This window comes from Bufo bufo, chromosome 6, assembly GCF_905171765.1.
Source record: "Bufo bufo chromosome 6, aBufBuf1.1, whole genome shotgun sequence".
Classification (NCBI taxonomy): domain Eukaryota; kingdom Metazoa; phylum Chordata; class Amphibia; order Anura; family Bufonidae; genus Bufo; species Bufo bufo.
Genome location: NC_053394.1, coordinates 356039659 through 356066517, shown reverse-complemented (window position 1 = coordinate 356066517; position 26859 = coordinate 356039659). Strand labels below are relative to the sequence as shown.

At 47.7% G+C, this 26859-nt stretch overlaps 1 protein-coding gene and 1 long non-coding RNA gene across 4 annotated transcripts in view; one reads left to right on the top strand and one right to left on the bottom strand.

Annotated features, from left to right (window-relative positions):
• PRPSAP1 (phosphoribosyl pyrophosphate synthetase associated protein 1) overlaps positions 1-20777 on the top strand; it is a 29727-nt gene extending 8950 nt beyond the window's left edge. For all 3 annotated transcript variants that reach the window (XM_040438172.1, XM_040438173.1, XM_040438171.1), the window contains 8 exons: positions 374-440; positions 924-1096; positions 3097-3212; positions 3337-3392; positions 4984-5129; positions 11670-11740; positions 11838-11984; positions 18470-20777. In XM_040438172.1, the coding sequence (XP_040294106.1) occupies positions 374-440; positions 924-1096; positions 3097-3212; positions 3337-3392; positions 4984-5129; positions 11670-11740; positions 11838-11984; positions 18470-18628 (935 nt within the window). In that variant the 3' untranslated portion in view covers positions 18629-20777. The remainder of the gene's footprint in view (positions 1-373; positions 441-923; positions 1097-3096; positions 3213-3336; positions 3393-4983; positions 5130-11669; positions 11741-11837; positions 11985-18469) is intronic.
• LOC121005419 lies at positions 9-23245 on the bottom strand. The gene is made up of 3 exons (XR_005779937.1): positions 21774-23245; positions 9898-9903; positions 9-22 (listed from the first exon to the last, which is right to left on the bottom strand). It is a non-coding gene; the product is annotated as an uncharacterized LOC121005419 (long non-coding RNA).
• Positions 23246-26859: the final 3614 nt, after the last annotated feature.

The following is a 26859-nucleotide window of genomic DNA, read 5'->3' as shown; positions in this document are numbered from 1 at the left end:
CAATGTCAGATAGGTGCAGGACCTCCTCTATTCTCCAGAACCGGGCCCCCCGAAGAGAGCAGCCGCGCATGCCAGGCCACCCTGTGGGAAGAGCGCTGGCTTGGCCGTTTCTGCCTTGAACGGAGAGGTGGCTGCGCTTGCGCTGTACACTCCATTCATTGCTATGGGACTTCCGAAAACATCTGAGCACGCTCGCTAAGGTATTTTCAGAATGAATGGTGAGTACGCCGCACATGCGCAGTGTGCTGTCCATCACTTCTCTGGGCCCGTTCTGGAGACCACTGGGACCTTCTCCTATCTGACATATCCCACCGATATGCCCCCCAATGTCTGAGATGTGCCAACCCCTTTAACTGTGTCATTTTCCCTTTAGAAACCAGAGTGGAGATCCAGGAATCTGTGCGTGGGCAGGATATATTTATCATACAGACCATCCCAAGGTGAATAAACGTATTAGTCCTGGGGGGGAGGGGGGCAGCTGCTCGCTTCTGGAAGACGACAGCCGTAACGTAGGACAACACATTGTACAATGGTCCCCTCTGAATCCACCAAATCCGCCATCCCCATGTTATCGGCTGATCAGTGCCATTCCAGGAATCCGTATAATTTTGGGGGGGTAAGAAGGGATGCACGGCACAGAGGAGACGCTCGGCATAAACCTCAGTCCTTTGGCATCTGCAGCTGTCAGTGAATAGGGATTAGAGCTAGCGTTATTATCTCTGGCCCAGAGCGGGCTTCGTGTTATTCAGGCTTGAAGGTCACCGCACTATAGTGGCAGGTGTGCCGCCCGCAGACTTTTCACAGTCTCGGATTGTCAGGCTGTTAAAATTGGGGCTTTGAAGCAAAGAAGACTCCGTTCTATGCGCTTTATTGTTCCGGTCGGGCGTGTTGTAACGGTGTTGTATTGCTTACTACCTTCCCAGGGACGTGAACACCGCAGTGATGGAGCTGCTGATCATGACGTACGCTCTTAGGACGTCCTGCGCCAAGAACATCATCGGGGTCATCCCGTATTTTCCTTACAGTAAACAGTGTAAAATGCGCAAGAGGGGGTCTATCGTATGCAAACTGATGGCCTCCATGCTTTCCAATGCTGGTAGGTGGGAGTCTTCATTATTGTGGACACCATGATGATGTCTATCCATTAAAGGGGTTGTCCCATGAAGACATCATGTCTAATCGTCGGGGGCCCATTCTACCCCGCTCCGTTCAGCTCTGTGGGGCTGCCAGAGATAGCGGAGCGCTTGTACTGTGCTACCACTGCAGTCCCCGGTACACGCGTGCGTGTCTGCCGATCCATTCTAGCATAGAGCATGGGACCCCGTTCTCGTGATTGGCAGGTACAAAGAGTGTCTCTCACATCCATGCATCACATCAGGGATCCGCAACCTTTGGCACTCCAGCTGCTGTGAAACGACAACTCCCGGCATGCACACTTACTCGGCTGTTATTGTATCTCCCATAGAAGTGAAAGGAGGATTCTGGGAGTTGTAGTTTCAGAACAGCTGGAGGTTGCTGATGCCTGCATTACATGAGCAGCCCATTTATTTGTGCGGGCACTGTGTAATTCTCAAATCGGGGTAGACCTGCTTCCTGACGCTGGCCCCTGGCTCTTTCCCTCTCCGGCCTCTGCTGCTCCAGTCGGGTCCGAGGATGTAGACTTCCAGTCTAAAGACCTGCTTCCCTTGTGTCACTTGACCATTTGACATGACGCAAGGGGAGCAGTTCACTGCTGCGGCCAGCGATTGGCCGCAGCAGCGTCAAACTGGAAGTTTACATCCAGGGACCTGAGCGGAGCAGAAAAGTCCAGAGAGCGTAGGAGCCGGGAGCCAGAGCAGGTAAGCAATGCTTCCCTTTGCAGGTCTGTCCAGGAAGGGGGTTTCGCCAAAGTCCTCTTCCAAACGTGCACAACCCCTTTAAGGTGTACTTAAACCACAGTGGAATCCATACACGTCAGCAGTTTGAGTGTGCCGATTCCAAAGTTCTATAGGACCTTCAACTTCAGGTGCTTATTTTGGAAGTAAAACAGAAAAAAATAAAATAGATTACAAAAATTAAAGTGGTAATCAAGTTTCCCCCCCATCGTTTATATAATAGGAAATTATGCAAATTCTAAAATTTTCGAATATGTATTTAAAATTTTCTATGCATACCTTTCTTATATCATCCAATTGACTCCTATATGTAGTAGAATGGCATAGCCCAAGGAACCGTGCTGTGTAATGTCTCTATGGCATCAGTCATGTGACACTCCTCGCATCCTATAACCCCTGACATTCAGTAAGCAGCAGTGTGACAATGACATACATGTGTCGATAATTGGACTAGTAGTAGTGAAATCATGATTTTTATTGTGGTTGTTACATGTGTGTATTTACATGGCCGCCTGCCTCTAGGTGATGTTGTAAAATGGCTGCCTGTCTCTAGGTTTCCATGTTTTTAATAAAGTTCGGTGTTAAAAAAAAAACACACACACAGATCTGCTTCTACACAGACATGCTGCAGGAGGTAGCCCTGTATATACTGTATACACTACTATTAACCTGTTAGATACCTGGGTAGTTAAGTGAAAACCAGATTCCAGGAGACTTGTGAGGGTCTCGAGACTGACACCAGGTTTAGTCCGATCCGGTTCTCTTATGGATGCATTTTACAGGACTAAAATGGGCCTTACAATTTTTCTTTCTCTTTAGGAAGAGGCTACTGTATGGATATAATAAAGGTCTGTGAGCAAAATTTTAAATAGATGTATATTAGAAAATTGTTCTCTGCTTAAAATAATGTAATCATTAAAACCGGAATACCTCTTTAATATTATGACAGCGGGTCCATGGCATGGGAACGCCGGAGGGGGTTAGCAGAACAGTGGTAACCACAAGCCACTGCTGCAGCAGATACCCTATGATTATCTTATAGGGTAGGAAGAGACTAAGGGTCTGATGCGGAGATCCCCTATAATTTATAGGCCGTTGGTTGCATTTATGTCGCGTATCCTACAGAAATCTTATTGAACCCAATTTTAAAAAAATAACCAGGTTTCCCTTACGAGTTATCTATATCTATAATGAAATCCTTTATATGTGATTGTCCCTCCAGGACTCACTCACATCATCACAATGGACCTGCATCAAAAAGAGATCCAGGGCTTCTTCAACTTTCCAGTGGACAACCTCCGAGGGTCGCCATTCCTGCTCCAGTACATACAAGAGGAGGTGAGCAGTACCACATACCCCACGTTCTGACTCTTCACCCAGTCGTCAGCTCCTGGTCTTAGAACTGATGTAATGGCCGGTACGCGATCCTCTTCTCATCGCTGCGATATCGTACTTTTTTCAGATTCAAGATTACAGAAATGCAGTGATAGTGGCAAAGTCTCCAGATGCGGCAAAGAGGTAAAAGCAAATGACGTGGATCTTCTAAACGAATTGTTAAAGGGGATCTCCTCTCTCTGAATGGAGAAGTGTGTCGACTCACCGCTTCATTGACTTCCTTGTGACAGATGTTTACAGCGCCCCTAGCTGTGACTGGAGCGGTGGACTGACATGCTCACTACCCCCCCCCCCCCCCACCCCACCCCCATTCTCCAGATGGCTGGGGGTTCCCAGTGGTCACATGACTAGTGATTTGAGACTCCTGTGGATAGCTGACAAATACTTTTTTTTTTTATGACATAACCCCTTTAAAAATTGCTTCACATTTTTTTAATTTTATTATTTCTTTATTTTATTTATTTATTTTATTTATTTCTTTATTGTTTTTTTTTGGGGGGGGGCGAATCTATGCTCTGGAGAATGGTGTGTTTTTTTTTTTTTTGTTTTTTTTTTTGGAAGGGGACTGTCTGCAAATCTGTATACACATTCATACAGGAAACGCCTAGATTCCCCATGAAATAACAATTCTGGAGCAACTTTTCTTAGAATTTTGCATTGTGTTGTTCCTCTGTTATTCCTCCTGAAAATGAACTGGTTTTCCTCCTGAAAATCTGGTTTTACCATTCCCCTTGTCAAAGGGGTGTGTCCCTACGCTGTCAGCACTGATTGGACAGTGTCAGAGTATAGGGTCACATCTCCAAGTGGTAACTCCCAGTTTTCCATGTATCCATAAACTTCCGGGAGAAATGACAGATGAACAGCACAACACAGAGTTTAAAGAAAAGATGTTACAGAATTGTTACTACATGGGGAATGGTCTTTAAAGTGGTTGTCCAGGATTAGAAAGATAGGATTTATTTTCTCTTCTTCCAAGAATAGCACCACATTAGTCTGCAGGATGTGTGCGGTATTACAGCTTAGGCCCATTCTCTTCCATAGAACACAGCTGTGGTATCAGGCACTACCTGTGGACTAATGGGTGCTACTTCTGGAGGAAAGCAAAGCAGCCATGCTTTTCTAACGCAGGTCAAAGCGTTTCAGCTCCTTAGGCCCCTTTCACACGAGCGAGTATTCCGCGCGGGTGCACGCATTGCGCCCGCACGGAATCCGGACCCATTCATTTCAATCGGGCTGGCTGTGCACATGTGCGTTGGTTTTCACGCATCACTTGTGCGTTGCGTGAAAATCGCAGCATGTTCTATATTCTGCAATTTCCACGCAACGCAGGCCCCATAGAAGTGAATGGAGCTGCGTGAAAATCGCATCCGCAAGCAAGTGTGGATGCAATGCGTTTTTCACGCATCGTTGCTAAAAGATGATGTTTGTATGCATTTAGTTTTTTATCACGTGCGTGCAAAACGCGTGCATTGCACCCGCGCGATAAAAACGGAACGCGATCGCAAACAAAACTGAATGGACTTGCTTGCCAAACAGCGCAGTTTTCACTGAACGCATCTGCAACGCATCCGGACCTGATCCGGACACGCTCGTCTGCAAGGGGCCTTAATCTTTATTGTACCGATGTTTAGTCCAGTGCCTGACTTCACAGCGTTACTATTATCATTTTAAGTGTCCTTTTTGACTTGCGAACTCTCTTCTATCCTCTGATAAGGGCACAGTCCTATGCCGAGCGGCTGCGTCTGGGACTTGCTGTGATCCACGGGGAGCCACAATGTTCAGAACACGATATGGTGGATGGGCGTCACTCTCCACCCACTATGAAGAATACCACGGTGCACCCCGGGCTGGGGATCCCCTGTAAGTTTCTGTATTTTGTGGGGTCGTATGAGTCAGTTGTGTATCCCCCCCCCAGAATCGCACACCCCTGAAGGTAGATTTTATTACCCTGCAGAGGACATGTCTGGTGACCGCCTGGTTCCTCCTCATGTCACACAAGGACAGATAAAGCTCTATAGTCTGAGGATCTTGCAAAACAGCTCCCCGTATCTCAGCTTCCTGGAGATGTTTATGGGGGAGCAGAAAGTTAGGGGTTTTTGGGGTCACACATGTGCTAACATTTTGCAGTACTTCTAATTTAGAGGGAGTCTGTCCCCAGGAAATTCAAAGTTAAAGGAGTATTCCAGTTGTTATGTTATCCCCTATTAGAATTGGTGGGGGTCCTACCACTGGAACTCCCATGGATCACGAGAATCGGGACCCCATACCCCTCGGAGCATGGCAGGCCCATTCATCTCTATAAGAGTTCCCTTAGACAGCTGACTTCAGCACTTGGCCAATTCCAGAGCTCTCGCATGCCGCTCCAAGGGGTACGGGGTACCTGTTCTTGTGATCGGTGGCAGTCCCAGCATTAGGACCCGCACTGATCTAGTAGTTATTCTCTATCCTGTAGAATACCCCTTTAAACTAGGCACAGCTGAATGTAATGATACCTACCACTTAGCAATCCATTGCTTCATTTTGGAGATAAAGTACTTTTAATCCATATGTATACTGGCAGTTAAGTGCACCGAGGGTGGATCCAAACCACTCTGTGCACCCTTGCTCCTCCTACTTCTACTAGCCGCTCCCTCCTTGATTGATAGGACTAAGTTCCTGGATAGTCATCTCGCCTGGCCCAGTCTATCAAGAAGGAGAGGGAGGGGCTGGCAGAGGAATCAGAAGGAGCGAGGGTGCACAAAATGGCTTGGACCCGCCCTCAGTGCACTTAGTTGCTTATTTGCATATGGATTTTTCTCCAGAATGGATCGCTAAGTAAAAGGTCTCTATCCATTCAGCTGAGCTAGCCCTACAAGGCATAGTGCCTGGTTTATCGTTTCCTATTCATGGCAGTGTACATACATAGTGGTAAGCGGTATTGTGAGAGGGCCAGGGTGAGTTCGCCAAGGAATGTAGGCCGGTGACTTCTTAGAACCTAATCATATCTAGAAAGAAGATAAGCCGGAACTGACGGCACATGGCAGAATACATGGGGATAGTCGGGTATCGGTTACATGCACAATTTATTTATTTTATGCGCTTATGCATAATGATGCATTTATTTGATATTTTATGCTCTCTTTTTGTGCACTTTTTGATACTTACATTTTACATAGAAACATAGAATGTGTCGGCAGATAAGAACCATTTGGCCCATCCAGTCTGCCCAATATACTAAATACTATGGATAGCCCCTGGCCCTATCTTATATGAAGGATGGCCTTATGCCTATCCCATGCATGCTTAAACTCCTCCACTGTATTTGCAGCTACCACTTCTGCAGGAAGGCTATTCCATGCATCCACTACTCTCTCAGTAAAGTAATACTTCCTTATATTACTTTTAAACCTTTGCCCCTCTAATTTAAAACTATGTCCTCTTGTAGCAGTTTTTCTTCTTTTAAATATTCTCTCCTCTTTTACCGAGTTGATTCCCTTTATGTATTTAAAAGTTTCTATCATACATACGTGTTGTTATAAAATTTCTTTAAAGGGAACCAGAGCTGAGGACATGGGTTGCTAGATGGCCGCTAGCCCATCCGCAATACCCAGTCCCCATAGCTCTGTGTGCTTTTATTGTGTAAAAAAACCGATTTGATACATATGTAAATTACCCTGAGATAAGTCCTGTATGTGACATGAGTCAGGGACAGGACACATCTCAGGGTAATTTGCATATGTATCAAATCGTTTTTTATACACCATAAAAGCACACAGAGCTATGGGGACTGGGTATTGCGGATGTGCTAGCGGCCATCTAGCAACCGATGTCCTCAGCTCTATACACAAAATCCCGGCGACAGGTTCCCTTTAAAGGGGTTATCTAATATCTAAAAGATTCTCCCCCAATGCCCGGGCCCCTTCTATGGATTATACTCGCCTGCTCCTCAGCACCCGCATCCCTGCACGGCCACCGCTGCCTCTCTCCGTTCTTCGGATCAAAACATCTGGCGACGGGAGGAAGCAGGCTGCGACAGGGTCGAGCCCCTCCCCCCCCCCTTCATCGCGGCCTGCTGTTGGCTGCTCTCCCTGTTACCGGATGTTTTTATCCGGTGCGACGCGGAGCTGGTGAGCAGGTGAGTATAATCCATACAAGAGGCCTGGGCATTGGGGGGGGGGATATATTTTAGATATAGGATAAACCCTTCAAAATGTATAATCTAAGGCATTGTCTGTGTACCTTCTTAAAGAGGGTGCACTTTGTGGGGGGTTTTGGCAGCCTGAGAAGGAAAGCCTACTCGCTTGCTAGGGCTGGCTCCCTGGTCCTTCTCTCCCCGGCCTCGGCTGCTCCGCTGTGCTCCCAGGATGTTAACTTCCCTTTTGACGCCGGTGCAGCCAATCACTGGCCGCAGCATTGACCTGCTCCTCTTGCGTCTTGTCAAATGGTCATGCAAGGTGAGGTGGTCACTGCGATTGGCTGCAGTGGCATCAAAATGGAAGAGGACATCCTGGAAGCACGGCCGGGGAGAGGGGAAGCTGCGAGCCAGTGCCAGGAAGCAGGCAAGTATGCGCTCACCTTTGCAGGTCTGCCCAAAATGGTGCACAACCCCTTTATAAAGCCAGTGTATGTATATACACTGCTCAAAAAAATAAAGGGAACACAAAAATAACACATCCTAGATCTGAATTAATTAAATATTCTTCTATAATACTTTGTTCTTTACATAGTTGAATGTGCTGACAACAAAATCACACAAAAATAAAAAAATGGAAATAAAATTTTTCAACCCATGGAGGTCTGGATTTGGAGTCACCCTCAAAATTAAAGTGGAAAAACACACTACAGGCTGATCCAACTTTGATGTAATGTCCTTAAAACAAGTCAAAATGAGGCTCAGTAGTGTGTGTGGCCTCCACGTGCCTGTATGACCTCCCTACAACGCCTGTGCATGCTCCTGATGAGGTGGCGGACGGTCTCCTGAGGGATCTCTTCCCAGACCTGGACTAAAGCATCTGACAACTCCTGGACAGTCTGTGGTGCAACGTCACGTTGGTGGATAGAGTGAGACATGATGTCCCAGATGTGCTCAATTGGATTCAGGTCTGGGGAACGGGCGGGCCAGTCCATAGCATCAATGCCTTCGTCTTGCAGGAACTGCTGACACACTCCAGCCACATGAGGTCTAGCATTGTCTTGCATTAGGAGGAACCCAGAGCCAACCGCACCAGCATATGGTCTCACAAGGGGTCTGAGGATCTCATCTCGGTACCTAATGGAAGTCAGGCTACCTCTGGCGAGCACATGGAGGGCTGTGCGGTCCTCCAAAGAAATGCCACCCCACACCATTACTGACCCAATGCCAAACCGGTCATGCTGGAGGATGTTGCAGGCAGCAGAACGTTCTCCACGGCGTCTCAAGACTCTGTCACATCTGTCACATGTGCTCAGTGTGAACCTGCTTTCATCTGTGAAGAGCACAGGGCGCCAGTGGCGGATTTGCCAATATTGGTGTTCTCTGGAAAATGCCAAACGTCCTGCACGGTGTTGGGCTGTAAGCACAACCCCCACTTGTGGACGTCGGGCCCTCATATCACCCTCATGGAGTCTGTTTCTGACCGTTTAAGCAGACACATGCACATTTGTGGCCTGTTGGAGGTCATTTTGCAGGGCTCTGGCAGTGCTCCTCCTGTTCCTCCTTGCACAAAGGCGGAGGTAGCTGTCCTGCTGCTGGGTTGTTGCCCTCCTACGGCTCCTCCACGTCTCCTGATGTACTGGCCTGTCTCCTGGTAGCGCCTCCATGCTCTGGACACTACGCTGACAGACACAGCAAACCTTCTTGCCACAGCTCGCATTGATGTGCCATCCTGGATAAGCTGCACTACCTGAGCCACTTGTGTGGGTTGTAGACTCCGTCTCATGCTACCACTAGAGTGAAAGCACCGCCAGCATTCAAAAGTGACCAAAACATCAGCCAGGAAGCATAGGAACTGAGAAGTGATCTGTGGTCACCACCTGCAGAACCACTCCTTTATTGGGGGTGTCTTGCTGATTGCCTATAATTTCCACCTGTTGTCTATCCCATTTGCACAACAGCATGTGAAATTGATTGTCACTCAGTGTTGCTTCCTAAGTGGACAGTTTGGTTTCACAGAAGTGTGATTGACTTGGAGTTACATTGTGTTGTTTAAGAGTTCCCTTTATTTTTTTGAGCAGTGTATATATTACATGCAAGCAGCAAGCAGGAGCGACCTGAAGCTAGAGCCGTGGTTGCCCCCCATACTTTATAGGGAAGCCATACCCTTGGTGTATTTATAGGGCGCCACCTGTTGGGGAATCCAGTCTCTTGCCCTCTGTGTCTGCTCCATGCAATGATTCTGTTACCTGTGTATTAGCAATTTCTTACTTTTCTACTTCCAAATGTCTAAGTAGTTTTAGCGCCTTGATGGGTGAGATGTACGATCAGGGTGACTCCCTTCCAGCGGTGTTGAGCTATGTCTATGTGCAGCCATTGCTTACTTGCTTCCTGTGCTTTTGATATTAGGCAAGCGGCAGCCCCTGTATCCAGGCATAGAACTGCCAAGTATGGAAAGCCTTGTGCCGTTTGCCGTGTGTGACTTGCCGTGCTCTGTTACTTGCTGCGTGCTGTAACCCACCCCTCACTAACATAAATCATCCGTCTGTCAAACACTGAGCCGCTAAAATCCCCATTATCCCCATAGCATGGGGGAGAGTGCTGCTTCTGCTCCACCACGGGCCCCATTCATCTCTCCGGAGATGATGGATTAAAGCCGCGTGTTGTCATCTTCCATCAACCTTCTGCTCATCTGCTTCTGGGAAAGCTGGGTGGCGTCCAATATGGTCATCATTACAGTGCCCAGATCTCCTCTACTTCTGAACTATAGCCCTGCCTTGATATATAATGCGGGCAGTGTATAGCAACATATTAAGGCAGGTTTGCTGTCTTGCAGAAGGAAAGCTGGGTGACGTGCCCGATAGGAGTTGTCCTGGAGTCGACAGCTTTGGCACATTTCACGGCAATAACGGCGCAGCATGCAGCACTATTCTTGCAAGCCAATTTTCGAAAGCCAGCACACCCATTCCAAGACTATGAGGTCACCCTGGAAACAAACCATTGAATAGATTTAGAAGAACTTGAGATATTTATGATGCGGGCTCATTTAAAATGAGCAAAATCGGTACATTTAAGCCCCGCCTTGGGGACAACCCCCCAAACTACTTCTGGGCAGGGCATACATAAGCCACACCCCTTTTGCGTCTGGGTCGTAGGTTTCTCCCCACAAACTTGGATCTATACTTGCCGCCTTCTGCTCTGTGGCCCCCGTGCGGTCTTCACAGGACTTCTGGTCTCCGTCTGTCCACTTCCTTACGGACGGATCACGTGCGGTACTGCAGCCAATGACTGGCCTCAGCGGTGACTTGTCCCCAAGCAGTGTCCTCGTGGGGACACATCACCGCTGAGGCCAGTCATTGGCTACAGCGGCACACATGAACCCGTCCACGCTTACAGACAGGGACCGGACGACCACCGGGGACCACAGAACCAGAATGAAGTAGCGGGTAACAAATAAGTTTAGATTTTTTCACAGGTGGGGGACAAGGGATACAAGGAATTCCTTTCTGCCCTGCAAGTTTCTTATAAGGAATGCTTTTAGTAATTCTATTTTAGGCAATCGCTTAGGGTGCAATTCATATATTTGGAATAATTAAAAATAATTCTGTGTGAGGTTTGATTTTCCTGGTGAGTGCTATCCATGCCTCGTCTGCATTGCCACGTGTGGCTGAGAGGATCGGGGAGCAGTAGGATTTCTGTTTGATGCTCACCGTCCTGCCCTCTGTCCAGCATGCTTGTGTGGCAGATTGCATTCTTCTATAGGTGGCCATTCACATCAGACTTCAGTCAACCGGCTGACCGACCATGTTCTCAAAAGAGATAATCCACTAACGGAGGCAAATTCCCCTGTCGCCACTGAAAACGCATGAATGCTCGGCCAGAGTGTGCATGTGTCTGGAGAACTGTTGGCCGAATGAGCGTTGAGCCAATAGCTAAGGAAAGTGCATAGCCACCTGTAGGGCGTGAAACACGGTCTGTGCGATGCCCGTATTTCCCGGACCGACCCTGGTCTACGGTCCTAAGCTCAAACCATGATGCTGGAACTCGCAGCATCCTAGATCACTAAAATGCAGCGAGTTCAGATCAGCCAACCCGCAGTCAGTCCGGGACGTGTAGCTGTCGCACTGAGCGTGTTTCACGGATCGCACCTTGGGCGTCTGAACTCGCCCTAACGCATTCACTGGCAGACACTGATAACACTGCGGTTTAATTGTTCTAATTGGATGTGTTTTGCACGCTCAGTGGCCCTTACTGGCAAATTAACCATTTCGTTCCCTGCCCCCATCAAGTGATGATAGCCAAGGAAAAGCCGCCGATCAGCGTGGTGGGAGATGTGGGTGGACGCATCGCCATCATAGTGGTAAGACGACGTCCTAATTCACACACTTGTCATCGCATATTTCCTATGACTTTCTAACTTTTTTAACCTTTTTTTTTCCGGATGTGTGTGACTTCAGGATGACATCATTGATGAAGTGGAGAGCTTCGTGGCTGCCGCGGAGATTCTTAAGGAACGTGGCGCATACAAGATTTTTGTGATGGCCACTCATGGTATCTTGTCTGCCGATGCCCCCAACCTTATTGAAGATTCTTCTATCGATGAGGTCCGTGCCCGGATATGTATATATATCTTTATACAAGATGTGGCCACGTTTTCCACGTATTGACCACTGGAACAAGAGAAGGGATTGCTAACCTTACGGTTATCCTAAAGCCTGTATTAGACTGCCCGATTTTTCAGCAGATAATTGCTAACGAGCGTTCGCATGAACATTTGTTAGCGATGATCTGGCAGTTTAATACAAACAAGCGCTCGATCATCGGGCAATCCAAATCTTTTGATGTGTTTAAAAAATGATTGTTTGCAGACGGCAGATCGTGGCGTCTAATAACGATCTGCTGTTGCAAACCACTATACAGCATGGGGACGAGTGATGGCATAGCGGCAGAGATCGCAGCGTATAATAGCAGTGGTCTCCTCCACTAGCTAGCAGGTGACTGCCGGGAGGGAACGCTGCCCTCCTGACAATTGGATGCCACATTGGGATGTGTAATACAGCCTTAAAGGGTTTCTGTCACCCCATTAAACCGTTTTTTTTTTTTTTCTTTACTAATAATGCCTACACTGCGATCTCCTCATACATAATCTAATTAATGATTTTGGTTCAGTAGAATTTCTTAAAAATCGATTTTTATAATATGTAAATTACCTTGCTACCAGCAAGTAGGGTGGCTACTTGCTGGTAGCAGCCGCATCCTCCGATGGTAATGACGCCCCCTCTGCTTGTTGATTGACAGGGCCAGCGGACGGGATCTTTCTCCGCTGGCCCTGCCTGTTTTGATTCAATATCTTGCGCCTGCGCCGCGGCCGTACCTATATTCAATCTCGGCCGCTCGCTCCTCAATGCGCCTGCGCTGGGTGTAGATGTGACGTCATCGGCGCAGGCGCATTGAGGATGGAGCGGCCGAGTGAGTGGCCGCCTCTCAGTGCGCCTGCGCAGATTGAATATAGGTACGGCCGCGGTGCAGGCGCAAGATATTGAATCAAAACAGGCAGGGCCAGCGGAGAAAGATCCCGTCCGCTGGCCCTGTCAATCAACAAGCAGAGGGGGCGTCATTACCATCGGAGGATGCGGCTGCTACCAGCAAGTAGCCACCCTACTTGCTGGTAGCAAGGTAATTTACATATTATAAAAATCGATTTTTAAGAAATTCTACTGAACCAAAATCATTAATTAGATTATGTATGAGGAGATCGCAGTGTAGGCATTATTAGTAAAGAAAAAAAAAAAAAAACGGTTTAATGGGGTGACAGAAACCCTTTAAGAGGCATCCAAGCTTGCCGTACGTATATTATTAGTGTTGGCTGAGCCCACTTTTTGATTTTGGAATTATAGGGGTTGTGCCAAGTATTCTCACTTATATAACTAACAGCATTGCCCCTCGGGAGTTTGCAAAGCATTCGAAACGTGCCTGTGTGTAATTTGGGTATTAATTCAATGTCCAGGAAAACCTCTTATTCTGCTGGAAAATGGCTCCCAAGTGCCCGGCCGGTGGGGGTTTCCTGATCATTGCTTCCCCCCCCACACCTTTCTGCTACTCCCCTAACTTTCTCAAACTAATCGAATAATCTGGTAAACGTCCGTGAGTAAATATATTATAACAGCCTGATGAACGTCTTAAAAGAAAAAATCTAAACTTTATTGTAGGGCAAATCCTATATGTCACAATATGTGACCATCAGGCAACCAGACTTGAGGAGTGCAGAAAGGGACTTGTGTATAACCCTCTGCACTAATAAAAGTCTGGAATCATTTCTTAGCTTGCTGGCAAGGTGCTGCTAATAGTCTGCAAGTAAGGAAAAATCGGACACGGTCCAGTGTACTTGTAGAGTGAACCTCTGCGATCCTTGCTGACACGCACGGGTGCACTAATTGGCTATATTCTATGAGCCACACTGAGTGTACTAGGCCAATAGTGTCTGGTCTATGGTTCAACCAGTAATCCACAATCTATGACTGTGCTAGAGCCGTCCTTGCGTCTGCTGACCACACATACGCCCACTCCACGGCTATGCTTGGATAGGTCTATTTGTAACACCACTCATCCAAGATACACGCACCGTACTTTTGTCTTCATTGCATGTGGATACAAGCATACCCCCATACACGTCAGTGTTTGCAGGCTGGCCTCTCAGGTAACCACTACCTGTCAGTGTCACCTAACTCAGAGGTAAACTCTCATTGCTGAGTCGCACCCTGCCCTGAAACATTGACATCGGCTCTACGCGTTTCCACGTGACATGTATTCGCCACGTATCTTCAGGAGCTAATTGAAAGATTCCTGTATCGAGACAAGTGCCCGCACTGTTGTGTGCACGGGCTCCGGCGCTATGATGGCCGTACGCGGCCGAACAAACGCCAAGTACATATAGCAGAAGTCGTCCCCCCGGGGAAGGGTGTGCTAGTACGAACGCCAGTCAGACCTAGGGGCGTGTTCCAACTCACGCCCTCTGGCCGGCGAGTACTCTGATAAGCCGTGATGTTCCAGGGAGTTGGCGCATGCGCGCTTGTTTCTGGGGGAATCCAGTTCGCGACCCATATCCATAGCCTGGCTCACAGTAATTATATTGGTAAGGACCCACCAGGCGACTCCTATCAAGAGCAAACAGCGACGCATCCGTCTCCCTCCTGATCAAATCAGAAGCGGAGAAAGCCGTCGCTGTTGTCACATGAGTCAATGATAGTAATGTAAGCTACAGCAGGCTCGCATACGGAAATCGTGATGTACTGTATATATGTGTAAAACCAATATCCAATGAACACCCTAGGAAGTCAGATATACAGACAGGAGACCAACACTAGCACATCATCCACAAGCAATTGTGAGATGGACACCCAGCAGATACATCAGATAAAGCTGGCATACGAGAGAGCCTCATTTAACCGTTTCGGATGAACCGTCTGCAACTTAAAGGTCCACATCGCTTCCTTGCGAAGCAGGGGTATGTCAATGTCACCACCATGAATCGACATCTTGACCTGTTCAATCCCCTGTACTCTCAACACATCTCACATACATGCCGTGCCACAGATGTGTCCCGCTGATTGCGAAGGTCAGACAAATGTTCGCCAAACCTTCTCCTTAGCTCACGTTTCGTTTTGCTGACATACTGTAAACCACATCGGCAACTAATAAGGTAGACAATGCCCATAGATGTGCACCTGATGAACGAGCGTATGTTATATCTATTCCCTGTAGTGTGGCTAACAAAAAAAATGCTCCTTTCATGATATTGGCACATATTATACAGGAACCACAGGGAGAAGTACCCTTTATTGTGTTCTTTAACCAGGTTTCAGATTTAGGGCATGTATATAGACTGTGTACCAGACAATCACGTAAATTGGAGCTACGTCGATACGTGATTGAAGGACGGTCTGGTATCAATTCACCAACATCTGGGTCCGATTGCAGGATGGACCAGTGACACTGTAGAATGTCACCGACCTGTTGATGGGCCTTGTCAAAAGTAGCAATAATTCTAGGTGTAGAATCCTCTTTATTGCTACCAGGAGTTTACCACGATCAGTACTCCTAGAATGGTGAAAGGCTCTTCTCGGAGTGTACTGAGGGCACCCACGGTTCAGAAAACGACATCTCAGATCAGACGCAACCGCTCTGAATTCAGAGCTGTTCCTCCTGGCCCTGAGGTATTGTCCCTTGGGGATACCTCTTTTTAGGGCCAGTGGGTGGCCGCTTTCCTAATGTAGAAGGCTGTTAGTGGTGATCCTTCTATCAGTACCAATCGTGATCATAAGGTCCAAGAACGCAATCTGTCGTTCCTCTACCTCCGATGTAAAAAATAAACCCATCTGGTTTACATTTAATGCTGTTACAAATTCAATGAAGCTATCTTGTGTCCCCTTCCATAATATCAACACATCATCGATGTATCTTATCCACAACTGTATGTTTGATGTCTACTGTTCCATAGTGTCGCCAAACACAATCTCTTTCTCCCACCAGCCCAGGTACGAGTTTGCAAGCGTCGGGGCGCAGGGACTGCCCATGGCGATGCCCCTGAGCTGGTGGTAGATATGCTGGTCAAAGAGAAAGACATTGTATCAGGAAGATGTTATGACGGCGACAGTGTTCACCCCTCTGTTGGATGAAGGCCTCGACAGCCCTACACCCAGAGTCATGGGGTATAGAGCTGTACACATCCAAACTAGTGAGTAGTACATCCTCCTCACAATGAATCCCCTCTAGCTGCTGTAACACATCCATAGTGTCCCGGGCATAGGACGGCAGAGCCACAAGATCCTGTCCAGATATGGGCTGATATTGGCGGTGAGACTGCCTATGCCCGAGACAATAGGTCTCCCCTTCAATGATGTCCCTTGCTTATGCAGTTTGGGCAGACTATAGAATGTGGCTAAAACCGGGGATTTGGGAAGCAGGTATCCCAGTTCATTTTTGCTAATGAGCCTGTCCTCACATGCATCATCTAATAGAGTCGCGAGCGGGTCCCTAAACATGGGAGTAGGATTAGTGGAAAGACACCTAGAAGTGTTGGTGTCCTCTAATAGACGGAGGCACATAGTACGGTAATCATCATCTTGCTCCATCACTACAATGTTGCCCCCTTTATCAGAGGGCTTGATTAATAATGGTAGTATCCCTCTCTAGCTCCTCGAGTGCGCCAACTCCCTGGAACGTCACGGCTTATCAGAGTACTCGCCGGCAAGTGGGCGTGAGTTGGAACACACCCGTAGGTCTGACTGGCGTTCGTACTAGCACACCCTTCCTCGGACGGACGGACGGACGACTTCTGCTATATGTACTTGGCGTTTGTTCGGCCGCGTACGGCCATCATAGCGCCGGAGCCCGTGCACACAACAGTGCGGCGCACTTGTCTCGATACAGGCATCTTTAAATTAGCTCCTGAAGATACGTGGCGAATACAGGTCACGTGGAAACGCGTAGAGCCAATGTCAATGTTTCAGGACACGGTTCTTTAGGCAGGGTGCGACTCAGCAATGAGAGTTTACCTCTGAGTTAGGCGACACTGACAGGTAGTGGTTATCTGAGAGGCCAGCCTGCAAACACTGACGTGTATGGGGGGTATGCAGTGGTGTTACAATTAGACCTATCCAAGCATAGCCGTGGGGTGGGCGTATGTGTGGTCAGCAGACGCAAGGACGGCTCTAGCACAGTCATAGTGTGGATTACTGGTTGAACCATAGACCAGACACTATTGGCCTAGTACACTCAGTGTGGCTCATAGAATATAGCCAATTAGTGCACCTGCACGTGTCCGCAAGGATCGCAGAGGTTCACTCTACAAGTACACTGGACCGTGTCCGATTTTTCCTTACTTGCAGACTATTAGCAGCACCTTGCTAGCAAGCTAAGAAATGATTCCAGACGTTTATTAGTGCAGAGGGTTATACACAAGTCCCTTTCTGCACTCCTCAAGTCTGGTTGCCTGATGGTCACATATTGTGACATATAGGATTTGCCCTATTTTAAATAGACTACAATAAAGTTTTGTTTTTTTCTTTTAAGACCTTCATACTCCCCTAACTTCCCAAGGCTTTCTCCCCTGACGTCACAGGGAAGCGTCTCAAAATCTTGCGCAAGCTCCCTGTACTGCACTTCTGGAGCCTGCGCAGTACTTTCCCTTTGGTCGTCTTGTGCCTCAGCGCTTGCACAGAACACAACCCTGAGGCAATAGCCCGCAAAGGGGCGCCAGAAGCGCAGTGTGGGGCACGTGTGAGATTTTGAGATGCTTCACTGTGATGTTGGTGGAGAGGGGAGGAACAGAAAGGGTGGGGGAGCGGTGGGCTTGGGCACCCTGCTGGGCACTTGGGAACCATTTTCCTGAACATTGAAAAAAGCATTAACAAACATACCTGTGTGTATTTATTCTCAGACTTCTAACTGGCAATGCTGTTAGTTATATTAGTGAGAAGGTGTGGCAGACTCCCTTTAATACTTGGTACAACCCCTTTAATTCCAAAGTCAAAAAGTGGGCTCAGCCAACACTAATAATATATGTGCGTCATTTCTGTGTTCTGTGCAGGCGCTGAAACAATAGCCCACCAAAAGGGAAAGTACTGCGCAGGCGCCAAAAGCGCTTCACACGGCGTGTGTGTGAGATTTTAGGATGTTTCGCTGTGATGTCAGTGGAGAGAGGAGGCATTTTAAGGTTATGGGGGGGAGCGGGAGGCTTGGGCACTTTGAACGGTGAAGCAGGACGCATGCTCGGCCTGCTGTTCCTTCACGACGGGGACATAGGAGCCCTGTCTTATGTGTATGGCCGGCGTCTGCTTTAGAATATCCTCCCGATTGGCCATCAATATCAGGTGCAGCCACTACAAAACGTCCAGTACAGCATTGTGCCCGGTAAACAATGAAGGGTCAGCTGGTGGATGTTGACTAAACCCCCCCCCCTCTATGATCCGATATTGCTTGCCAATCCTAACGTTAGGCCATCAGTATTATTGTCATGGAGAACCCGAGTGAGGTGATTGTGCCGTCACCTCTTCATACTTCATTCATCTCTACTCTTGTCCTTCCGCAGGTTGTGGTGACAAACACCGTCCCCCATGAGGTGCAGAAACTCCAGTGCTCAAAGATCAAGACGGTGGACATCAGTCTGATTCTGTCAGAGGCGATCCGTCGGATCCACAACGGAGAGTCCATGTCCTACCTTTTCCGCAACATTGCCATGGACGATTGAAGGGTTCCCACCCTTCAGCCATGCGCTGGATACGTGCCAGTCTCGAGTGGGTGAAGAAGCTCCGCGTGCGGAGAAAAGGGCAGACATCGATTGAGGAATCCCGTCCTTTTTTTCTTTTTGCATTCACACTACAGGCACTGCCACTTTACTGTTGGGGATGAGGGGAACCCTGGATGAGAACGGGGCACACCTGAATTGGGGCTTTGAAAGGATTTGCAGCTTGGGTTGTAAATTTCCCTTCAGTCCATTAAGAACTGGATGCATTAACCTTTTAGTTTTTCCTTTCGGATGCAGACAATCTGAGCCTTTCAATAACCACGACGGTGACGTTGCTGCACCAGAACGAAACAGCGTTAACCGCAGAAGCAATACAGACCGGCAGCACAGACTGCGGATGCCATGTACACGTGTGTCAATGTATACATGTATGACACATGCTGCACATTCACATGCATTCAATACATACAAACATGAAGAATCGGGGGGCTACTGTTGTGGCTGGCTAAGTTGTTTCTGTAATGTCAAGGTCTGCCCAGCCTCAGGATGGCACTGCCACTATGCTGGGCAGCGGTCATGTCATTGACAGCGTGAGCATGCACATGATACAAACATGTATTCATTTACTTAACGCATTGTGGTTTGCGTGTAAACCATCTATACAGTCTATGGCGTGTGTCTGCTTACGCAAATGTGCATGAATATGAATCAAAAAAAAAAAAATGGGAAAAAAGTCAATATTCCAGTGCAAATGTCCAGTTGGCCGTGCTGTTAGATCATCAAGAGCTTCATAATAGTAATCATTATTAATGGGGCCTTTTAATTGAGGACCCCCAGCAGTTAAGAGAATAAAGGGGCTGCATAAACAATGAAGATGCCATACGGCCTATCTGTGAGGGACCCTAAATTTGGTTTCTCACCCTTCCGACATTAAAGCAGTTTTCTGGTATTATCCTATTGATGACCTGTCTTCAGGATAGGTCATCAGTATGAGATTGGCGGAGGTCTGATTCCCGGGACCCCCACCGATCAGCCATTTGAGGAGACCATGTCGCCACGGCATCTTGCCGTACATTGTATAGCGGCCCTGCTTGGTATCACAGCTCAGCCCTATTCACTCGAATGGGACTGAGCTGCGCCTAGGCCACGTGAGCAAGGAACGTGGCCGCAGCGCTCACCGGCTCCTTCGAATAGCTGATCGGCAGGGGTCCCGGGAGTCTGACCCCCCCCCCCGAATATCTCATATTGATGATAGGTCATCAATATGATAATCCTGGAAAGCTCCTTTAATGACCTGTCCTTAGGATAGGGAATCAATGATCACTTCTGGAACTAGTACTAAGAGCAAGAAACATCTATCGGTTATTATTTTCTCCCTCTTTAGTGGGGGTCTTCAAATCTAATGGGCTGTTCACATCACTTTTTTGTCCCACATTTAACATATACGGAGGGGGGGAGGGACGGATGCAAGATTGTAGCGTACTACATACACTCTTCCATCCTGCAGAGGCCAGCTAAAAACGGTATATGTTAAATGGATATTTTTAGTGAGACAAAAACGTGATATCCTCAGGATATGCCATAAATGTCTGATAGATGCCGGTCTTCTCTCTGGGACCCGCGCCTATCACCGCTGAGACTGGAGAGGTGGACGTGCATGCATGAGTCTCTCCATTCATTTTTATGGAAATACCAAAAACAGGTGAGCAATCCCTTAAAGGGGTTCACCAGGGTTTTATATGGATGGCCTGTCCTTGAGATAGGTCATCCCTAGAAGAGCGGTGGTTGTCCTACTCTCAGCACCCATGATGATCAGCTGTTATTCAGACACCGCTCTCCATGGTGTAGTGAACGGAGCTGGTTACTACTACTCCCATTCACTTTATTGGAAGCCGCGCTGCAGTAACGAACTCCAGAGGCCAGAACAGCTGCTCAACAGGACTGGCCAGTCAGCACCCATCCCCTCTGATATTGATGACCTATCCTACAGAGAACCCCTTTAAGGTCTAAGGGCCTATTCACACTTTTGCAGTGTACATCAGAGTCTACCCCTTACACATACCCGTGGCATATGTCACCCAAAGGCTCCCAAACTGTAAATCGCCCTATACGTTTTTTTTTTACTAGGTACGTTGGCATAGTTTGCCATGCAGAAAAAATGTATACCAGACCAATGCAAGCCAAAAGGGCACTGTTTTGGCCTCCGTCAGTTAAAGGGGTAATCCGGTAGACTAAGTTATAACTATTAGATCGGTGAGGGTCCTACCGCTGGGAATGATCACAAGAACGGGGGCCAAATGAACCAAGAGGCCAGTTGGGCATGTGTGCGGCCACGCTATTCATTTCTATGGGAATTCCAGAGATAGGTGAGCGCTGTACTCGTCTATCTCCGTAACTCCCATAGTGGCCACGCGCATGTGTGACCGGCTGCTCTGTTGATTGCAGGGGGCTCGGAGTTCTCTTGATTGGTGGGGAGGGCTCAGCAGTAGGACCCCCACCGATCTAATAGTTATCCCCTGTGGATAGGGGATAACTTAATCTAACCGGAATACTCCTTTAAGCATAGGCTAAAATGGACACTGCAAACGCATTGTGAATACACCATAAATAGAGCGGTGTGAGAAATCCGAGTGCCAACCTGCACAACTGCTTCTATGGATCCTTCAGGGGTACTTAGTTTTGTAGATCCCCCTGCCTAGTTATTGATCGCCCCGCTTTTTACCGATGGGTCAGGACACTTTGTCCCTGAGCTCTGTACTGACGGGAAGGATCAGATGTCAGTGCACCTAATGAGGTGCACTCTAATACCTATAGAAATGTATATACAACCTCTGTGTATATTTTCGCACTGTATGTCCTCCAGGGCATTGCTTGAATTCTACAAGACTTGTGTGTCTGCAGACCACCATGATGCTGACGTCCTGTGAATCCTATTGCCGTCCTGATTTCATTCCCGTCAGACGTCCCTCCATGTATTGGGGAGATCTGGGCAATAATCTACATGGATATGCTATTCACAATGGTTTCTCATGTATTACTGTATATAGTTTACAATAAACCTGTTTGCCGTCTTAAAGGGGTATTCCCATCACAGACAATGGGGGCATATTGCTAAGATATGCCTCCATTGTCTGATAGGTGCAGGGACCTACGCTGAGAACGGAGTGGGGAGAGTGGTGGCCGCCGCCAAGCGCTCTCCCCATACAAGTGAATGGGAGTGTACCGTGCTTGCGCGGCCACCACACCCATTCGTTTCTATGGGGCCAACGGAAGTAGCCGAGCCAGCTCTGCTCCCTCCAGCACCTTCCTTGCTCTGTTCTCGGTGTAGGTCCCGCACCTATCAGACAATGGGGGTCATATCCTAGCAATAGGCCCCCATTGTCTGTGAAGGGAATACCCCTTTAAAGGCCCTGTCCACCTTTGCATCTAAAGTGAAAAATGAAGCAATATGTCCGCGCAGGTTCTCATTCATCCAAGTCAACATTTGGACTTGCTGCATTTTCTCTTGAAGACATTTCGCTAGTCATCTGACTGGCTTTCTCCGTTAGAATGACTTGTACAAGGAATCTTTGGCATTAAATACTCTTGCTTCAATCAGAACAATATGTTTATCATAATCAAGGACCTCATTGAGGTAAGATATTGATTGCACTTGCATGCCCGAATCTACTTTGCTATAAATTTTTAATCCAAAATGCCCTGTCGTTTTCTGTCTCCAGCTCCTATGCAGACAACCTGTAATCTTTTCCTGCAGTCCCGTTTCCTTCCAATTGTTCCCTACTTTATTAGAACGTACATGTCAGATTAGCAAAAAGTAAAGGACGATAGAAGACAGTAGTGGCTGCAGGATCAGACCGCACAAGGTTTGCTTGTTGTCTGTTACCATGGAGACACATTCAGTTCTGCATGGGACCTGTAGGTGCAAAACGGTAGGAGAATTTTAATGGCTGACTATGACAAAGTTGCTTCAGTTCTTCTTTTAGATGCATCGAGACAATGAAGAAACAATTGTGAGGGTGGACGTAACCTTTAAAAGTATTTCAAGACTTGTACCCCTGTATGAGCAGACTGCTCTAGGCGGTTTTAAGTAGTGTATTATACTGAGTTTGTGTGTTTTATCTCTTTAAAGGGGTTTGCGATAGGGGATAAGTGTCTGATTGGTGGAGCTCCGACCACTGGGGCCCCCCGCCAATCTCGCGAACCGCGCTCCCCCATGTGAATGGAGCGGCGTCACACATGCACGCTGCTGATCCATCCACTCTTGGGTTTGCCGGAGATGACCGAGCGCTTGTACTCCCATAGATTTGACTGGAGCGGCGAACACACATGGGCCCCCCTTCTCATGATGGGTGGGAGCCCCAGCGATCGGACTCCCATCAGAACACTTCTCCCCATCCTGTGTATAAATGGGACAACCTCTTTAATTAATATATAATAATTTAGTGTTGCAGCCAATAATTTAGTTTTTTCATGATTTAACTGGGCTGAAAAAATAATCTGAATTAAAGTTTAGTGTTTTTGTTGTAATCCTGCGATTTGTAGCTTTGTTATTTTATGGCTGATTTGGGTTGGATTTTTGTGGTGATATTTTAGGTTGACATAAAGGATCATTTGCTTCCATATATACTGTGTTTTAGAATTGATTTATTTTCTTGCTAGGTTGGTTGCAACAGACTTTGTACATGATTTCCCCTATGATGATTGTGGCACTATGTATTTACTGGTCTGTTGTTTTTTTTTTGTTGTTTTTTTTAAAAACAGCGCCACTCTTGCTCATAGGCCATCTCCAGTATTGCACCTCTGTCTTAACCATACTAGACACAACTGATGGACAGGAACGGCAATGTTTTTTTGTAAGACAGCCATGCAGATTACATATTTGTTGGCTGATTTATATGGGCGGCCTGACATGTCCCCATTGTGGGCACAGCAGGAGGTGACATCTGTGCTAAACATACATGTTTATTGGGGGAGGGGGGCAGGGAAGATGGATGCCGATTGAACAGCTATGCCATGTTGCTGCCAGGTCTAATCAATAGGGTCACCCTTTCTGTACAATGTATAGGTGTCCCATACATTGAAAACACTGTGAAGGAGGCCATGCGTTTTAACGTGAATGCAAAAATTTGAGAACAAATAGGCTTACACAGGCTAAGTGATAAAATATTTACAAAGTGTGATTTAAACGGACAAAAAACTCACATACATTGTAAAAAAACAAAAAAAACTGTAACTGTAACCTGTTTTCAAACCAACAAGCAAGCTTCAATCAGACAGCACATGACTGACGCCTGAGTGATCCGAGAAGTGTAATAACAGACATCCTTCTTCACATGATGTCTCCTGGAGCTTATCGCTCTTTGTCCCATGCATCAAGTTTATACCTCTTCTCCTCAGGATGTCCTGCGTGCAGAACGCATGTCCCTGAGGTAATCGCTCAGGGATGAAGCCTGTACTTGGACACAAGACAATGGAGCTTTTTGTATGTTACTGAGCTCACTACATAATATGACATTAAAAGGCTAATAATTAAAGGTGATAATTAAAGGGAAAGAACCAATAAGAACAACAAAAAAATACCCTTCTACCACACCATGCTGTTTGCATCCAGTGGACACTGGAGGGGGGCATTTTTGGAATACATGTAATTCAATAGTATATTGAGTATAAAAAAAAAAAAATGTTGCTCACCATCTACTACTTTACATATACGCATGGGAATATATGCATTATCTGATGTTGGCCAAACCACGTTTTGCTGAGATGACCTAATTTGCATTGCCTTGAAATAAGTCCACACGGTCTCTTCAATGAGAACAGACATTGAAAGTCAATGGTTGACCCGGTTTTATAGGCACCTAAAAAAAACGGATCCGTCACCATTGACTTACATTGTCTTCAGTTTCGAATCCGTTTTAATGACTGGACACAAAACGACAGCTTGCAGCGATTTTGTGTCCGGTCACAAAATGGAAAGCTGCCAGAACAAAAGAATGTGGATCTCTTTCCAGTTAGAATGCGTGAGGACTTCATGGAAAATGTTTTTTTTTTTTTCCAGTATTGAGATCCTCTGCCGGATCTCAATACCGGGAAAACGACGCAAGTGTGAAAGTAGCCTTAGGCCTCATTCATACGACTATCCATTTTTGCGGTCCCCAAATCACGGATACCGGCCATGTGCATCCTGCATTTTCCCTTTACGCAATTCCTGCACTATGTTACAAATGCCTATTCTTGTCTGCAAAACGGACCGCGGACCAGTCATACGGATATGGATAATACACGGTGTGCTGTCCGCATCTTTTGCGGCCCCGTTGAAATGAATGGATCCACATCCAACTGAGGCCTTATTTTGTAGGAGACCGGTTAGAATGATGGGCTTGTGTTCATGCACAAGCAAGTATGATGGAGCAGAGCTGCAGTGTAAAGTATGGGGAGGGGCAAAGGGAGGGAGAGAGCTGCAGCCTGAGCCTGTGACATGATTGGATCTTAGAAAGTTAGTATATGACTCTTGTAGATTATACTGAGCTGGAGTCATATTATGCGGTTATGGAACAGGACAGAAAACAGCAAATTAAGGCAGAACATAGATGGGAAATATTACATCAAAATCATGAATATTATATAATTGCTTGCTGTTATAACCGATCTCACGAAGAACCCGGAGCAGCTGATCAGAGGGAGAGCCTGGTTATCCTGCCATTGCAAATGTAGAACTGCACGCCGCCCACTGATCTCCATAGCTGTGCAGGAACTGACTCGCTAGTGGTGGAGGTCCAGAAGAGGACCCTCCTATACAAAGCGGTCGTCACTGGCCTAGAAAGAGACCGCAGTTATCAATACTGAACTTTCAGAAAACTCCTTTAATCAAGCTCATGTAATCATTAACTGCATATTGTTTTTGATAGATAAAAAGGGCCAAAAACTTAACAATTTTGCAAAAACTTGATACAGAAGAGGTTGTTTCCATAGGGTTGCCTTTGATAGATACAGATGAGAACAGTGACACCTACTGTCTTTACTGAGGTACTACATGGGATTGCACACTGAATCTCTAGTTAGATATGATCACACAGTATTTGCTGCATGTTGTAAAGGCTTTGTCTATTCAGTACCAGGGGTGCACCTAGCCTTTCTGCTGCCCAGTGGCGTGCCCAGGGGGGAGCGGTCCCCCCGGGGTGCCGGCTCTCACGGGTGCTAGCAGGCCCAGAAGCAATGAGCGCTTCCATCAGTACAGATGGAAGCGCTCATTGCTGAAGCGCTGACACCCACATACTGCGGCAGGGCAGGGAGCGGAGCGCACAGTTCCCTGCCCCACCGCCATAGGCTTCAGGCCTAGTAGGCCTGAAGCCTATGTGGTAGTAAAATCCTTGTGCAGGCGCACGTGATGACGTCATCGCACGCGCCTGTGCCGGAACTCTGCGTTTTTGTTTTTTTTTCTTTTATGTGCCAACTCTGGGGGACATGAGGGGGCTGGGGTGCACACAGGAGGACGTGTGGGGGCAAATTTTTTTATTTTATTTTGTGTGCCAAGTTGGGGGACATGAGGGGGGGGGGATATGGTGGGGGCCAATTATTATGGGAGGGATTACTATGTGGGGGGAAATTACTATATGGGCAGTGTGGGGGACACTACTGTGTGTGGGACACTACTGTGTGGGGGACACTACTGTGTGGGGGACACTACTGTGTGGGGGCAGCGTGGGGGACACTACTGTGTAGGGGGCAGCGTGGGGGACACTACTTTGTGGGGGGCAGCGTGGGGGACACTACTGTGTGGGGGCACCGTGGGGGACACTACTGTGTGGGGGCAGCGTGGGGGACACTACTGTGTGGGGGCAGCGTGGGGGACACTACTGTGTGGGGGCAGCGTGGGGGACACTACTGTGTAGGGGGCAGCGTGGGGGACACTACTGTGTGGGTGGCAGCGTGGGGGACACTACTGTATGGGGGCTGTGTGTGGGGGCAGCGTGGGGGACACTACTGTGTGGGGGCAGCGTGGGGGACACTACTGTGTGGGGGCAGCGTGGGGGACACTACTGTGTGGGGGACACTACTGTGTGGGGCAGTGTGGGGGACACTACTGTGTGGGGCAGTGTGGGGGACACTACTGTGTGGGGGACACTACTGTGTAGGGGGCAGCGTGGGGGACACTACTGTGTGGGGGACACTACTGTGTGGGGGCAGCGTGGGGGACACTACTTTGTGGGGGGCAGCGTGGGGGACACTACTGT